Genomic DNA, 16,229 nt, shown 5'->3' on the forward strand with positions numbered 1-16,229 from the left:
ACCTGTAGTCCGAGGTTTTTCTCAAAAGCTTGAATTTGATTATGATAAAACGTATTCACTTGTAGTGGATACGATCACATTTAGGTATCTTGTGAGTTTTGCAGTGTATGAAAACTTGATATGCGTATGATGGACGTTGTCACTGCTTATTTGTATGAAAATCTTGAAAATGATATTTATATGAGAATTTCTGAAGGATTCAACATGCCTGAAGCATGTAAATCAAATCCTGGAGATGTGTATTCTATTAAAATACAAAGGTTTTTGTATGGGTTCAAGTAATTTGGACGTATGTGGTATAACCGCCTCAATATATGCTTAACTAAAAAAGGTTATACCAATGACCCAATATGTCCATTTTTTTATCAAGAAAAATAGGTCAAATTTTGTGATTATTTCTATAAATGTTAGTGATCTCAATTTGATTGGAACTCCTGAAGAGATCCAAAAGGCTGCCGAATATTTGAAAAAAAAAATTGCGATCAAAAATTTTGGAGAGACAAAATTCTACCTTGGTTTACAAATTGAGCATTTAAAAAGTAAAATTTTTGTCCACCAAACTGCTTATACCCAAAAGATATTAAAGCGATTATGTATAGATAAAGCACATACATTAATTACCCCAATAGTCGTCAGATAATTAGATTCTAATAAGGATCCTTTTAGGCCACGAGTGGAACATGATGAGATATTTGGTCCTGAAGTACCATATCTCTATACAATTGGTATGCTTATGTATCTTGCTAATTCTACAAGGTCAGATATATCACTTGCTGTGAATTTATTAGTAAGATTTAGTTTTTCGCCTACAAGACGATATTGGAATGGTATTAAACACATTTTTCGCTATCTCCAAGAAGAAAAATCCTCCAACAATTTTATATGAAAATAATGTAACTTGTATAGCTCAATTAAAATGAGCTATACTTTAAAGGAGATAGGACGAAACACATTTCACCGAAATTCTTCTTTACTCATGATTTGCAGAAGAATGGTGAGATTGATGTGTTACAATCCAATCGGATAATAGTTTGACAGATTTGTTTACCAAGGCATTGCCAACTGCTATAGAATATTGGAATACGTCAGCTAAAAGATCTCAAATAATGTTTGTATCAGGGGGAGAAATCATTACACAAGAATAGTATACTCTTTTTCCTTCATTAGGCTTTTGTCCCATTAGATTTTTCCCTAATAAGGTTTTAACGAGGCATATTCTTTATGTAATGGATATCCAAGGGGGAGTGTTATAAAATAATTATAAAATGTGGATGTCCGTTTATATTCTCAAGAAGGAAGATACATGTATTTTCTCTAGATTCATTGATACATTGGATGAATCCATTTATGGATGTACTCGATGTACTAAATTCATGTATTAGTATTTAATAGGGTTCTTGTACATTTGATTTTGGATCATCTATATATAGGGGTGAATCCTATTACATTTGTAATCTTGAAGTACTTTGATCAGTGAATAGAATAATACTCCCTCCGTCCCACTTTGATAGTCCTGTTTTCCTTTTTCGTCTGTCCCAAATTGTAGTCCACTTTCCAATTGAAGAATGTAGTTGTATTTTAATTTTTCTAAAATGCCCTTATTAATGTAAGTTGTTGTTATTATAAACCTACCCCATTTAATGAAAGTTGATTCCTTTTTTACCATCAATTCAAGTTCCCATAAAGTTGTATTCTATTTAATGTGAGGGTATTTTAGGAAAATAGCAATCTAAATTTACTTTTCCAACAAAGTTAATTATTTTTTCTTAAACTGTGTGAAAAAAGAAACAGAACTCTCAAAGTGGGACGGAGGGAGTATTATAGTTCTTCTCTCTCTCCCTGCTTCTCACTCTACTATTCCAATCCCTACGTTAGTAATTTATTTTATTAGTTTCACAACACTATTGAATAGCATGTGTACAACTTTGATAAGTCTATTTAGGTGAAATCAAATAAAAATATATTACATGATATGCATATTGTTCAGGTGAAATCAAATAGACATATACATGGATTTAAAGCAAAAAAGCTATTTCATACATATGATCAATGAGGGATAAAAATTCTATTTTGAAAAATGTGAGGGATGAAAAACTTCATTTTGTGAAATGTAAAGGATGAAACAATTTATTTTGTAAAATGTTAGGGACGAAAAAATTCATTTTATAAAATGTGCGGGATTATGAATCGGATTATGTAAAATTTGATTTAATAATTTTGTCTTTAAAAAATAATCACATGCAAGGCACATGATATATTCCGGCCAAAATCTAGTCGAAAACATAGGTAAGGGCCAAATTTGACAAATGTGAATTTGTAAGGGACGTAAAATTACACTTTTAAAAGTAAGGAATGAAAAAAAATCATTTTGTAAAATGTGAGGGGCGTTTTGAACGATTTTTTCTAAAAAGTAATAAGCACATGCAAGAAATAAAAAGTGAAAGGAAAAAGTAATTAAAACTATTGTATAATAAAATTTAATCGTATAATAGATTTTCTAATTTCAAAAGCTACAAATAAATCCAAAAAAATCAGTTGAGAGAGCAAGCACTTATAAAAAAAAAAAGTGATAAGCATATGCAAGAAATTAAATGATGTGTGAATATTGTGTTTGGATTGAGTTTTGTTTACAAACATTTTTTGATTGCGTTACATACACGTTTTTCTATAATATTTTTATCTTACATATGTTACATGACAAAAAGTATTATATACATTGTATCACAAAAAGTACTACAGTATTTTTTCAAAATTTTATTCCAAATAACCTTCCATTCAAACACACTTTTTAGCACGAAATAACAAAAAAAAAAAAACTAAAATTTGAAAAAAAAAATGCAGTATTGGAAATCGGATCCTCCTTGGAGCACCCGAAAATATCTATTATCCACAAGGATAATGGACAAGTTTCCAGCCAAACATGAAAACGACCATAGTTGGCAGTCAAAGGATAGACTGAGAGAGCAGAGGGGCCTTCAATCTTCTCCTCCAATCATTTAAGGTCAGAAACTCTACCTTTTAAACTCGTTTTCAGTGGCATTTACTAATTCCAATTCTTGAAACTAAGTTGTTTACTTGAAATTCTGATCAAGAACTCTAAAATATTTGATTATGTGGTAGGCAAAAGGCTCAGTTTGTACTAGTACAATTATGCTCATGAACATTTTTTGCTGATTGGATCTTAAGGGCTTCATCAAAATCACAAATTTAATGCGAAAAATGGTTTGCTGGATAACTGGTTGTGGTTTTTGGGAATTTTACAAGATATGAGCTTTTGAGGAGTTCTTTTGAGAATAAAGATGGACTGCAGATTGTGCAGTGGCTTTCTGGGATGTCTTTTAATGTCCCTTTTGGGGGTTCTTGTGATTTTCTATTGCAATCTTGATAGGGGAATTGTTTAGGAATTATTTTAAAGTCATGGGGATTCAACTTGAAGAAGTAACTAACTTATCAATTTCACAAATGTAAGTTAAGTTGTAAATTTAAGGTTTTCCTTTAAATTTTGCACGGGCTATACAATTTGCTAGGCTGAGGAGTTGATACTGGCGCCATCATCAGGGAAGTACTTAGATGTAGAGAAGATTGGAGAGACCAACGTAATTGTCATGGGCATTTTGATTTGCCAGCTTATGAGAACTATTTGCAGGTCTAATTTATCATTTTTGGAGGATAAAGTGAGAATCACTCCCCAAAATTCCTCAGCTGGTATCCTGGAGGAGATGGTGTGATATCTCATTTACTCTTATCATATTGTATAATCCACCAGGTCAATATACCTTAGCATTCCTATAACTGTCCTATCACACTTGCAAGATTAAAAATCTTAATTTTGCCAGAAAGCTGGACAATTGGGCATCCTGCATGTTAAAAAAAAGAAAGAACTACACTCTTGGTATGTAATTCAATGTGTTCAAGATGAAAGTAACCATGTTATTGAATTTGGTGTACTGTTTCTGTTTCCTGAATTGAGTTGTCCTTTCCTCACTGAGCTTACAGATATAGTGTTGGAGTATTAATGTTCTTTTTATTAGGCCACTGTTTGAGATTCTACTGTTAACTAATAAGTGGTGGCTTTGCCTTAAAAACCAGCACATTTCAGGATGCTCTCTCGCTTGCTCTTATTTATTACTTGGTGCCTCACTGATATATGATCCTTGAAAATGTTGCTTAAGGTTACAAGTCAAACTTTTACTCCTAGAATACTACAATCGAGCTCTCTTGTGTTGGAAAAGTTAGAATACGTATCAGTCTACATATTAAAATACTTCACATATACTCTTAATTTAGCAACCAATGTATTCATTAAATAAATCAATAGCGAAAGCTCTAATCAACATAAACACTAACTAAACAAATAACCCTACAGCTGGGCATGTGTGAGGCCCCCATTTAAATAGTGTGTGTGTGTGTGTTGTTGCTCCTTTTCTTTAGACGCATGATAGCTTTTTGTTAGGATTTTATGATTTCCCAAGCATATATCTCCTTGAGTCAAATTTTCACAGCTAGAAGCTGAACCTTTTTTAGTTTTAAATTTAGGAAGTTTGTGTGTTTTATTTAGTTGACTGCTGATAATGTATTGGGAAACCAAAATATTTCCCAATATAGAAAATCTAGGTTGTGACTGTAGGAGAAAATCCAACATAAGACTACTCTAGAGTCAACTGAGAAATTTCTGAAATTTGATGTTATTGAGCAATTGATGGAGCTGTTGGAGCCTTGCTACCTTAACCATAACTAGAACTAAGCCTGGTAGATCTTGAAAATGATACTTGAGCTTTAGATTATTTTCCTGCATATCATTCAACTCAGTTCTGAATTCTGCAGAATCGCCTCATTGAAGTTCATTGCAGAAGGTTTCACAAATTGTCATTTGCATTTAGTCTTCTAGATAGTTCAAGAGTTCGATATTCTTTCAATAACATTCAATGTAAGAGATTCTTATGCAGACTTATGGTAGTACAAGTCAAACATAAAAATCTGGGTAAATTTGTTTTCTCTAATGCTTAATTATCGACATCTTTTCATTATTGCTAATGGTCTTGTTGGCTACTTCATCAAAATGCATTAGGTTGAATTTGTATTGTGCACTGAACTGCCTTTTCAATAGTTGAGAGTTGAACAAACTTTGATTTTGTATCCACTAAATTTTTCTTGGTTCCTTACTTCTAGCTTACATGGCCACTTATTTTAACTTTCTGATATATAAGCAGAATGGGAAATCCTAAGATTTGGGTTCTACATTAATATTTACACCATTTACACCAATCAAGTATCTTTCCACAGGTAAAAATATCAGAATAAGGCTGAATACGTGCTTGCAGTAAAGCAAAAGCCGGAAAAGCAATGGCTGCTGAAGATAGAAACCTCATTGAAATTCTGGAAGAGAATCATCCTATTGATATCAGCAAATACATTAGTTTTGTTCATTCACCACAATGTGGTGCAATAGCAACTTTTGCTGGCACAACACGTGACAACTTTGATGGCAAGACTGTCTTGGAACTTAGATATGAAGCATATGCCACCATGGCAGTACGCTGCATTAAATCAATTTGTTCAGCTGCCCGATCAAAATGGAATGTCCATTCAATTGCAGCTGCTCATCGCTTGGGTACTGTCCCAGTAGGGGAAACCAGCGTTTTTGTTGCAATCTCCTCTGCTCATCGTGCAGATGCACTGGATGCTTGTAAATTTCTGATTGATGAAATCAAAGCATCTGTTCCAATATGGAAGAAGGAAGTTTATACTAATGGAGAGGTCTGGAAGGAAAACTCGGAGTTTTTGCAGAGGTTGGAACTTGGTAAGGATGAGAAAGCCGAGAACAGAGTGTACCGCAGTGGAAAACTCGAAGTGGAGGAGCATGAGAAACGGGGATGTTGCGGGGAAAAGGTGAAGGTAAATGATGAAGCAGCAGATTCTTGTCGCAATGAAGAAGGGTCTGAACAGACAGAACCTTTCCCTAGTCTATCCAAGGTTCAGAAAGATTGAGCATGCTTCTGAATATCAAGCAACTTCTTGACAATAAGATGATTGAGCCTCCAAGAATAAATAAACTTGCGCGTATTCATGCTCTCTAAATTCTTCAGCTTATGGCTCGACGGTCGTTGTAATATTAAAGGATCAGATAACGTTTGGGATTATAATAATAGACCTTCATGCTTTCCTTGGGTGGATATGCCTTCAGAATTGCTGAAAAAATAATGTGGTTTCTTTTTTAAAGAAAGCCATTTCAGTTTGATGTATCCGTAACATATCAAGTTTTAGAGGTAGCTACGGAATATTTTGATTGAAACAAATGGACTAAGCATACAACACTGAAACTTGAAGGAAAATAATTGCAGGTGAAGATCTGTAATGAAACAAATAGCGTTCAAATTTGTAAGTGAATCACTCTTTTACTAACGTCGCAAAAAAAAAAAAGGTGGAAACAAATGAGTAATCCCATTTGCAATTTGCAAATGATATGCTGCAGTAAATCAAACTAGTACAAAAGGTCCTTCGTGCCATAGAAACATGGTGGACAAAATGCAAAAATTACTGCAAAATGATGATATCAAATCAAATGCACCATGCCAAAATATGGCTGTTAGCAACAGCTCCATCATCTGGATGGGGAATACAGAGCCTTCACCTGTTTTCTGCAGCGCCAGAGTTGAAGCTAAGCAAGAGCTTTGCATAACCTTAGACCAAATTTTTACTTCCTACGGAGACCAAAAAGAAAGAGAAGAATTTGCTCTGATAAGCGACTCATTTTATCTTGAAAAGAATTTTCAGCTTTTTAACCAAGCACCAATCTTTTGAAGACATACTTTCCCTATAGTTGGCTTTTAGGATATCGATTGACCTCCTTGAGATATGGCTGACAAGCTCATCTTCAATCTCAAAATGCCTTCCAAGCATTTTCTGTCGCTCCCCAGGATTACTGCCAACTATCTTAATGGCCACCATTTGGCCTTCCTTGGCATAGTCGACTGGTTTTTTGTTGTTCTCAATGGATGCAATCCGACCAACATCAGTAAGCTCCTTTCCTGCAACACATATTGGAGTTCCAACCTTCACAGTACCTTCAACAACTTCCACCCCCAGTACAATGGGATCTTTCTTGTTGAACACATACTTCAGTACAGGTTTAAGACGACAAGGGAATATTGCATCATCAGCATCTGCCTTCTTCTTCTCCTCATTGAGACAGCCTGTAATGGCCTTAAACTGATCAACCAAGTGATAGATAATATCCCCACGCAATATCTTGACCCCAAGTTTTTGAGCAAGTTCCTGAACCTTTGGCTTGACCACAACATCAAAGGCCAAGACTGTAGCATACTCTTTTTTCCTCTCTATCATGACACTCACCTTCCTGACATCTCTCTCATGTACAGGACCCACTCCTATATTCGATACAGGTACATTCACTCCTGGAGTCTTCAAGAATTCCAGCAGTGCTTCCAGTGATCCAAGAGTAGAAGCTTGAACATGCACTCCCACACTACTGGTACCAATCCTGTTCATGACATATCTCATATCCTCCATTGCTGCTTCCTTAACATATTCTAAATCATCATCTGGCCCCAGAACATGCATCTCAGTGCCAGCAATAGCATGTTTAAGACCCTGTGCAGCAATCTTAATACCCTGTGCAGCCTTGATTTCTTTGTGATGCACAAAAACTCCCTTCACCCGGAGCTCTTTCATCGGATGCGGTGTCAGTATGGCTCGAATATTGGTAAGTATAGGACCTTTCATGCCACAAACAACTATTCGATCCCCTTCACGAAGGACACCATTAACCAAGACCACATCAATGGTTGTTCCATATCCTTCGACAACCTTTACCTCTAAAATAATACCCTGAACCTGGTTCTGATAAGTAAGCTTCTCAATCATTGTCTTTTGAGCCCATTGCACCAATAACAGTAACAAGTCAGGGATCCCTTCACCAGTAATTGCACTAGTAGGCACAATGCTGAAAGTCTCCCCCATCTCTTTGTTCTTATAGTACAATTCAGTGTTCAATCCTTGCTCCTTGAATTGTGCGATAACCTGATTCAGCCTATTCCCAAATTCAATGTGAACATCTTTAGACTGTTGCTTCATTGCCTTCAAAATGGGTGCATTGGGGCAAATTTTCCATCCATACAATCTGTCCACCTTGTTCAGGGCCACAATAAATTCTGTGCCCCTCATCTTCAAAAGGCTCAGTGATTCGATGGTCAGTGGCTCCAACCCATGCATAATATCCACAACCAGGATTGCAATGTCACATAGACCTGATCCACGAGACCTCAAATTGGCAAAAGACTCATGTCCAGGAGTGTCAATAACCAGCAAACCGGGCACATTCAGCTTTGCATCAGCTTTTAATTCCTTGGTTCGCTTGCGAATATTCTGGACTGGGAAGAATGTTGCACCAATTTGTTGAGTAATACCCCCAGCTTCGCCTTCTTGAACTTTAGTACTCCGGATGCAGTCAAGTAACTTGGTCTTTCCACTATCCACATGCCCCAGAATGCAACAAATAGGCGACCGAAGGCCATTACTTACATCCTGGCTGCAGGGGACAGGCAGCAGAGAATTTGACTCCGGAGCTTCCTCTTCAACAGAATTTGCTCGCGGCCCAAATTCCTCTACACCCTCAGCCTCAGGCTTGGCATCATGCTCTACACCATCAAGGTCAAAATCATCCCAATTTTTGGCATCCCATTCTTGATCTTGATCACCTTCATCTGCATTCTCCTTCTCAACTTCAGTATCCTGATTTTCTGAGCTAGAAATGTTTGGCTTTGGGTTTTTGGTTTGATACACAGGCCTTTTTGCATCCTGTGTACCATCAAGTTCAAAATCATCCCAACTTTTGGCATCCGATTTTTGATCTTGATCATCTTCATCTTCGTTCTCCTTCATAGCTTCAGTACCCTGATTTTCTAAGCTAGAAATTTTAAGCTTCGGGTTTTTGGTTTGACACACGGGCCTTTTTGCATTCCCTTCAGACGAAAGCAAGAGGCCCTCATCAGCATTGGCAAGAAACTGATTCCTCATTGATTCCAATCTCCGAGCTTCTTCTTTCTGCTTTCTTGTTAACAACTTCCCTTCCTGTTTCTTCTTCAACATTTTCTCCTTTTTCCTCTCCTTCTTTAGCCTCTTCTTTTCTTCTTCAATTCTTTCCAATTCCTCCTGTCTCAGCCTCTCCTCTTCTTCTTTCTTCAACTTCTCCTCCTCTTCCCTTTTCTTTCTTTCTTCAATCTCCTTCAGTTTTGCCAGCTTTTCTTGAATTTCCCTCACATGCTTCGGGACTTTCTTGTCCAAAACTTTTGCCTTGTTCTTTTCCTCCATCAGAATTACAATCTTGACTAGTTCTACTTCAGAACTTCAAGAATCAAATTCTAGACTATCAGAAAGCAAAAAAAAGGGGAAACATTTCCAATTAGCTTGAGCAGTAGTACCTTTAAAAGGGGTGGAAACTTGAAGATCAAGAAACTAAAATGGTTAAGCAAACTGCGTAATCCTTTTTCACCTTTGCTATTTTGATTAGTGCTGAAGTGGACTTCCACATGTTACAAAAGTTCCTAAAGTTACAACCAATAGTATAATTACTGGGGTTGCAAATGAGTTCAAACTGGAACTTGAACGCGGGCCTAATTGGAAAAAAAATTAAGCATAATATTCTTTAAATGGATAATATAAATATTTCACCCTAATAAATATATAAATAAAATAAATATATATACTTGATATTTGGGTCGGTGAGCTTTCAAGTAGAGATAGCAATTGGGGCGAGTACACGCGGGTGTTAATAGAACGGGGTAAAATGCTCCTCCAGTTAAAAAACGGGGTGGGGACTATATCCCCACCCTATCCTCCACCGCATCCCTCGCTTAAATAAAATAATATATATATTAATTATATACATCACATATTTAATATTATTAGTTATAAATATCAAATTATGCATATGTAATACAATTAATATTATTAGGTACACTAATAATTATATATTTATATTAATACAAATTATTGATTAGTTATACTAATATATTCATACTAAATTACTAATCACAAGTTTTACTAATCTACATTTATTCTATTAGATACTTTTTATGAATTATACATTTATACTAAATTATGAATTATATTTTTTACTAATTATATATTTTTATTAATTATAAACTTTCCCCCCACAGGCACCCGCGGGAGAAGTTGGGCGGGGAGGCTCGTTGTCATCCCTACTTTCGAGTCAAAGAGTATTTTTTCATTTAAACCGTTACATAAGCTTCTCAATCTTGACTTGAGTCCAATCGGCATTGAGTCGAGCCATTTATTCCTACTATTACAGTGAAACATGCTTGAATGAAAATTTTAGTAAGTCTCGTGGCCTCTAGCTTCCATTTTACAAGAAACGAAAAAAAATTATTGATGCTGTCTTTAAAAAAAAGGGGGGGGGGGGGGGGAATTTTTGAACAAAAAGTTCTATTGGGTGCCAAAGGCCCAAGTAAATAAAAATACTTTACCACTCAAATACATACACTCAAATTTATTTCCCCCATTACAGATTTACAGTCACTTCCAATTGTAAATTTACTTTTTTAAAAGACTGACTCCTGATGCTAATTAAGGAGTACTCCAGCCAGTTGTTGGACAAATTTTACCATAAAAGATATAAAAGATGAAAGAGTTAAACTTTTTACTAAAATCTATGAGTTTAGCCATGCAGAGTTAAAGGCCCTGGGGACCTTTGAAGTTTGATTGGAAAAGGGGATAAAATAATTTTGTTGTTTATCAGTTATAAATGGGAAAAGCTTCCCATTTTCGATCAGGGCTTAAGAGGGTTTGAGCTAACTCACTTGCCTGAGTCTTCTTGCCTAGTTTAGCCAAGCACTTGAGAAAAATTGAACTGTTTAAAGAATCCTCTTAATTATGCTTGAACAAAAGCTTTCTCAGTTCTAGATCATCCCCCAAAAGGGTTTGGAGCAAACTCAGTTTCAAACAAAAAGGACCTGAGATCATCCATTGTTGCTGCCTAGAGTTCAGCCAAGTGTAGAGAAATCTCAACAAATCTGAACTGTGAAGAAAAGCATTCAAGACCAGTCTAAAACAGTTTGATCAGGGGGGACGCAAGATATACCACCATGTTTCCTGTTTAGTCAGTCAACTTTGGGTAAAGTTAATCCTCAAGGATTTCTTGATTACTAAATTGCTATATGCATTATCATACTTAGCCAAAATGGAATCATCAGCTGTAAGAAAAAGATATCCAAAATTTCAAACTGAAATTACTCTTCTACTTGCATTGAAGAACACATGTCATCAAATGGAATCAACAAATGCCGTTTCTGATATACAAATGATTTTACTAGTAGTAAATCAAACCAAGACAAAGGTGATTTCAGTTTTAAAGTACACGAGGGAGGGTTCAAAAGGCCTGAGAGAGGATCATTGCAGACTAATGATCTCGAAATTAACCACTAAAATGTGCTGGTTTGCTCCTACAAGAAGAAATTCAAGATGACAATGATGCTGCTTCTTGTGGGGGTAGAGTTTTTGCTGCGGGGTACAGAGCAACAGCTCCTCTATCTGGATTGCAATACTTCCTGTAAGATGCCTTGAGCTTGTTTTCTGCTGCACCAGAGTGGAAGCTGACCAAGAGCTTTGCGCAGTCCCTAAAACGAAATAGAAAGGCACAGCCGAAATATTAGAACCAAGAACAATGGTCACAACATCAGAACTTTGGTACAAAAGAATCAGAGAAGAAATGATACATTATCTGATCTTCAGAGTAGCCAGTGTAGTGCTTTAAAGTCTCAGTCCATAAGGGTGTCTTCTTGAGAGTGCAGCGTGCAGCATAAACTGCAGAGGCTGCAAGCTTTGAAGGGCAGTAGTGTATGGTGGTTTCATAGTTCACCAGGCCAAGTTCAGCAAGGAAATAGGCCATATGCTCAATCTACGCAGAGAAAAGTCATACTGATCAACTGCTTATTCAACCTTTTTTACTAAGCAGAATAATTGCTGCTCTTAAAATTAATACCTCAGGGTCAGATGGAACAGAAGCCTTTATGTACCGAGCCAGAAACACGTATGGTGTTGGAACTGTCAAATACCACTCGAGCTTTCCAAGAATTGCTTTCTCCATGAAAAGCAGCTGGTCTCTCGCATAAGCATTGTCCGATACAGCAATGAAATCATTGACCTGAAAAGTCAAGTACAGAAAGATTCAGTTACACTGAGGCAGCTTTAATTGAATCTTGAAGCTCAATCTTAACTAGCTAACAGTAGAGAAAAGAGATACTACCTCTGGCGCCCAAATTTCTTCATACTTGCATGCAATAAGCATTGAACCCATGCCAACCAACTGAAGCTCCTTCCTTGGAATAGCCTTCATTGAGAGAAACCGGTCGACTATATTGACTGTCAGATAGAGACTCTCTGGCATCAGTTCAAATTTCCTGTGAACTTCTATCAACCAATCCACAAGAATAGCCCTCATTTTAGCACTGATATCAGGCTGTGCATCTATGTAGTCACAAACTCTTCCATCCTCCTGCTTCAGAATAATATAATACGTAAGATGAGCACAGAAAATCTTTCTAAATAGACAGGGAAAAGCACTGCTGAATGAACATACCTCTGTTTCTTTGTAGAACTGGTACATATCCTCAACATATTCAACTGCTGCCAATTCATTATTTACGTCATTTGCATCAATGTCTACTATTACCTCCGCTGGTTTTCTTGAAAGTGCACAAGCAGCCTAATAACAATATCATGCATATTAATGAATAAGATATAAACAGACATCAATAAATGAAAATACACTTGGTATTTTTAATTTTTAATGAAAACGACCTTGCTTCGAGCTGTGAGAATTGAAGTATAAGTCTTTCCTGCAGTCTTCTTTGCAGACACTACTCCCACCCTCCTTGCATGCAGGGGAATTTGCTCTTTGCAGTTAACTTCTTCATCATCAGAGCTGATAACCACTACTGCTTCAGGTTTCAGCTTCTCCTTGTTTTTCTTCTGAGCTACAGCTGCTTCCCCAAGTGGTTTCTGCATATTTAAAGCAACTTCAGCACATATTAGCCAAACAAAAATCTATTTTAGACAAGAATATCGAGGCTACTGAAACAACTCCTTACCACCTTGTTGTTCTTCTCTGCTTGCTTTTGTCCATTAACCATTAACTGTGCACCATATCTCCTGCAACAGGATGTTTTATTCAATGTCAAACTTTGATAGACTGACTACGAAACAAAAGCAGCTAATTTAAACATAACTCAAACAAAGTAGCCAAGGAAGGGGCATAATCCACCTGGTGATAGGTCGAGCAATCTGGGGCTTCCCCTCTACAGCAGGAGCTGGCACAAGATTGCCGATATCTCTCAGCACACGGCGGTTCCTTCCTTCTGGCTGTAAATTCTTCTGCTTTCCTGCTGCTACCCCTAAAAGATTGATACATCAAATATCTGTAAATTACTTGATCATATTCTGATAATAGATTACTTGATCATATTCTGATAATAGAAGAGAATTTATAAATAACTATACAAAATAAACAAATACTACCAAGCAAAAAGTTCCACAGTGAAAAGAACTAGAAACGCCATAGATTACTTATCCAAGAAGGCCAGGCACTTTACAAAAAGAAGAAATTCTCGAAAAAAAATATCAGAGAAAAAGGAAATTTCAGTAGTATCATCAAAACCTTTTGCAGAACAGTAAGAATATCCCGGGGATCATTCAACAAACACAAAGACCACATAATGGGATAATATGTAAATAATTCAAGAATTAACCACAAAATCAATGTCAAAAGCCACGGAGACAATTATGTGGAAATCTCAGCAAACCAAGAACAATTTCTTAAATAAAGAATATAAGCAACACTCAACGTATTTCAGAATTAACAAGAGAAAAGTAAAAAACAACAGAATCAATTGATATTCCAGAATACCAACAGAACCCACAATAGAAATCCCATTTATCACCATAAATATGTCATTGACAAGTCCAGAATATACAAGAATAAAATTTATGCGAAAAAGAAATGGAGAATAAATCGAAAATGAAATGTACCTACAAAACCCTCAAATTCCCATGAAGATAATATCCCAGAAACTTCATTAGTTCCTAAATTGACGTCTACAAAAGGTGAAGAATGAACAAAAGAAAAAGTTCAAGAAAAACAGAACCTATAATTATTCAAACCAATGAACAAAACCAACAAAATCCCTTAAAAAACCAAACACCGAAACACAAAAAGTCTCTTGAAAAGCAATTAAAGAAGACCCAAAACATAAAACCCATGAATATACAAGTGATAGTTCAAAGAAACCAGAGAAAAAAGAAGTGATCTTTTTACTACCTCTGGGTTGCTGCTCTTGAAGGCCAGCTCTTGAAGCCATATCTAAATCTTCTTCCTCTTCTTCTTCTTCTTGCAGATTAATCTGTCCAAAAACCCCTCCAAGACTCGACAATATTGATGAAAAAAACAACTGGAGACGACCGTTACGAGCCTCTCCTTCTTCGTTTAACGTCGCCACTATTCTTTCCTCTTTTTCTGCCCTTTTTCTCTCTCTCAAATTCTTCCTTTCTTGAATGAAAATCTCTGGGTTTTCTTATCTGTTGAGAAATGTGGTGAGAAAGAGAGGCATTTAGTTGAGAAGACATGGTTTAATAGGAGGTGATGGTGGACGGAATCATTGAACCGACGCTTGAGAAGTACTCTGCTTTGGGTTGGCTTAACGGTCAAATTTTTTGAGTTCGAATAGTATCCGATGGATGGGTTTGATTGAACGGTCTAGATTGGTGGGCTTTCGTTTAGGAAACCATTTGCCTTTTAGGAAGTGGTAGGATTTTATTACTGATTTACTAGCCGTTGTTGGTGTACATGTGGAGCGCTTGTTTGGATATAGTCACGATTTACAGCTTTGGTAAGTTTCTTTTTTATAATATTACATAAACAAAATAATAATATAGTACTAATAATAATTTGGTTTCTCAAAAAATTTAATTTGGTTGGGAGAAATTGAAAAAATTACAAAAGACGAAAAAGAAGGAATCACATGGTTAAGACTAATCGATTTTGTGATGAATAATTAGTGGTTATGATCACTTTTATAAAAAGGACAAGGATAATGTAAAAATTTTGACCAAGTTTTTTTTTTTTGTGTTCAAGGGAGATAAAATCTTGAGCACATAAGAAAGGTTAAACAAGTCATATTAGATTAAGTAGGCCAATTATAGTTTAATACTGCAAATTTTCACTTGAGAAGATCATATCGAAAAATAGTCAAAAGAAAATCAACGTAAAAAAAGTTGATACAACAAGCATGTTATGTTATTTTTTTCTAATTTAAGTAAATTACTTATATCATTAGGGAGACAAACTCAACTAGTATTAAACGTATCAATTGGTTTTGTGCAATTTTATCAATACTAGGCTTGGTGCCCCGCAGCTTTCGCGGGCTACCCATTGTTGATTATCTTAAGTTATACTTCAGGATAATGTAAGGTTTGTTTAATAATGGAGGTTCAAAATATACTATATGATATGATAATGGAGTTAGAATAATGAATGTAGGAGCGATATATTTTTTTGTAAGAATTATCTGGTGTGATGATATTATGACAATTAGGATGAGAGAATATATAGCCATATATCGCAAAAGCCTATGGAAAGAACATAAAAGAACGCAAAGGCTCTTGGAAGATAAATTAATAGCACACAATTTTTGGAAACGTTCACATACTTTGGTTCTTGTTTAATAAGATAAATTAATAATTTGGAAGAATTTGATATTATAAGCTGGTAAAATATGTATTTACTAATTAAGCAACCCTTTTTTAAATTATTGAACATCATCACATTGATTCATTTATGAACGACCGTCACTCAAAGTAACGGAATCTGTATTATTTTTTTAATTGATAAAATTTGGACAAATGAAGGATAATATTGTTTTGCAAGAATTTTATCTTTTGAGTTCAATAAAGCAAAAATAAATAGAGGCAAGAAACATTAAAATCATATTATAGGAAAAGAGCATGCAATTAAAAAACAAAAAAAGAAGCTAGACCTATGTATATAATTAGAATGGAAACATTCAGATACTTTGGTTCTTGCTTCATAAGATAAATTAATAATTTGAAACAATTCGATACTACAGATTGGTAAATTATGTATTTATTAATTAAATACCCTTTTTCTAAATTAGCCAATATCACATCAATTCATTTGT

General features: G+C 35.5%; 3 protein-coding genes across 5 annotated transcripts; 1 reads left to right on the forward strand and 2 right to left on the reverse strand.

The window, feature by feature from the left end:
• The first annotated feature begins 2,915 nt into the window (after positions 1–2,915).
• Positions 2,916–6,191, forward strand: LOC113778014 (molybdopterin synthase catalytic subunit). 2 transcript variants are annotated; one of them, XM_027323263.1, is made up of 2 exons: positions 2,916–3,001; positions 5,284–6,191. In XM_027323263.1, the coding sequence occupies exon 2, from the start codon at positions 5,344–5,346 to the stop codon at positions 5,986–5,988; it is 645 nt and encodes a 214-aa protein (XP_027179064.1). In that variant the 5' UTR covers positions 2,916–3,001; positions 5,284–5,343; the 3' UTR covers positions 5,989–6,191. The 2 variants fall into 2 exon arrangements, with proteins under 2 accessions (XP_027179064.1, XP_027179072.1); XM_027323271.1 differs by lacking the exon at positions 2,916–3,001 and adding an exon at positions 3,670–3,766.
• A 556-nt stretch (positions 6,192–6,747) lies between these two features.
• LOC113771377 (eukaryotic translation initiation factor 5B-like) lies at positions 6,748–9,330 on the reverse strand. The gene has a single exon (XM_027315965.1). It carries the CDS (start codon positions 9,328–9,330, stop codon positions 6,748–6,750), a length of 2,583 nt encoding a protein of 860 aa, XP_027171766.1.
• Positions 9,331–11,247: 1,917 nt separating this feature from the next.
• LOC113776771 (G2/mitotic-specific cyclin S13-7-like) lies at positions 11,248–14,617 on the reverse strand. Of its 2 annotated transcripts, none has more exons than XM_027321835.1 (9): positions 14,354–14,617; positions 13,301–13,430; positions 13,128–13,188; positions 12,838–13,038; positions 12,617–12,742; positions 12,284–12,535; positions 12,020–12,181; positions 11,754–11,935; positions 11,248–11,654 (listed from the first exon to the last, which is right to left on the reverse strand). In XM_027321835.1, the coding sequence occupies exons 1-9, from the start codon at positions 14,391–14,393 to the stop codon at positions 11,495–11,497; spliced, it is 1,314 nt and encodes a 437-aa protein (XP_027177636.1). In that variant the 5' UTR covers positions 14,394–14,617; the 3' UTR covers positions 11,248–11,494. The 2 variants fall into 2 exon arrangements, with proteins under 2 accessions (XP_027177636.1, XP_027177644.1); XM_027321843.1 differs by having other exon boundaries at positions 11,255–11,654; positions 12,284–12,532.
• Between the last annotated feature and the right edge of the window lie 1,612 nt (positions 14,618–16,229).

Source organism: Coffea eugenioides, chromosome 1 (assembly GCF_003713205.1).
Source record: "Coffea eugenioides isolate CCC68of chromosome 1, Ceug_1.0, whole genome shotgun sequence".
NCBI lineage: Eukaryota > Viridiplantae > Streptophyta > Magnoliopsida > Gentianales > Rubiaceae > Coffea > Coffea eugenioides.

Coding starts and splice junctions, on each gene's coding strand:
- LOC113776771 (XM_027321835.1), bottom strand. CDS start 14,393: ATGGCTTCAAGAGCTGGCCTTCAAGAGCAGCAACCCAGAG. Junction 13,039..13,127: donor CAGAGAAGAACAACAAGGTG/GTAAGGAGTTGT, acceptor TTAAATATGCAG/AAACCACTTGGGGAAGCAGC. Junction 11,936..12,019: donor CTGTTCCATCTGACCCTGAG/GTATTAATTTTA, acceptor TTCTCTGCGTAG/ATTGAGCATATGGCCTATTT.
- LOC113778014 (XM_027323263.1), top strand. CDS start 5,344: ATGGCTGCTGAAGATAGAAACCTCATTGAAATTCTGGAAGAGAATCAT.
- LOC113771377 (XM_027315965.1), bottom strand. CDS start 9,330: ATGGAGGAAAAGAACAAGGCAAAAGTTTTGGACAAGAAAGTCCCGAAG.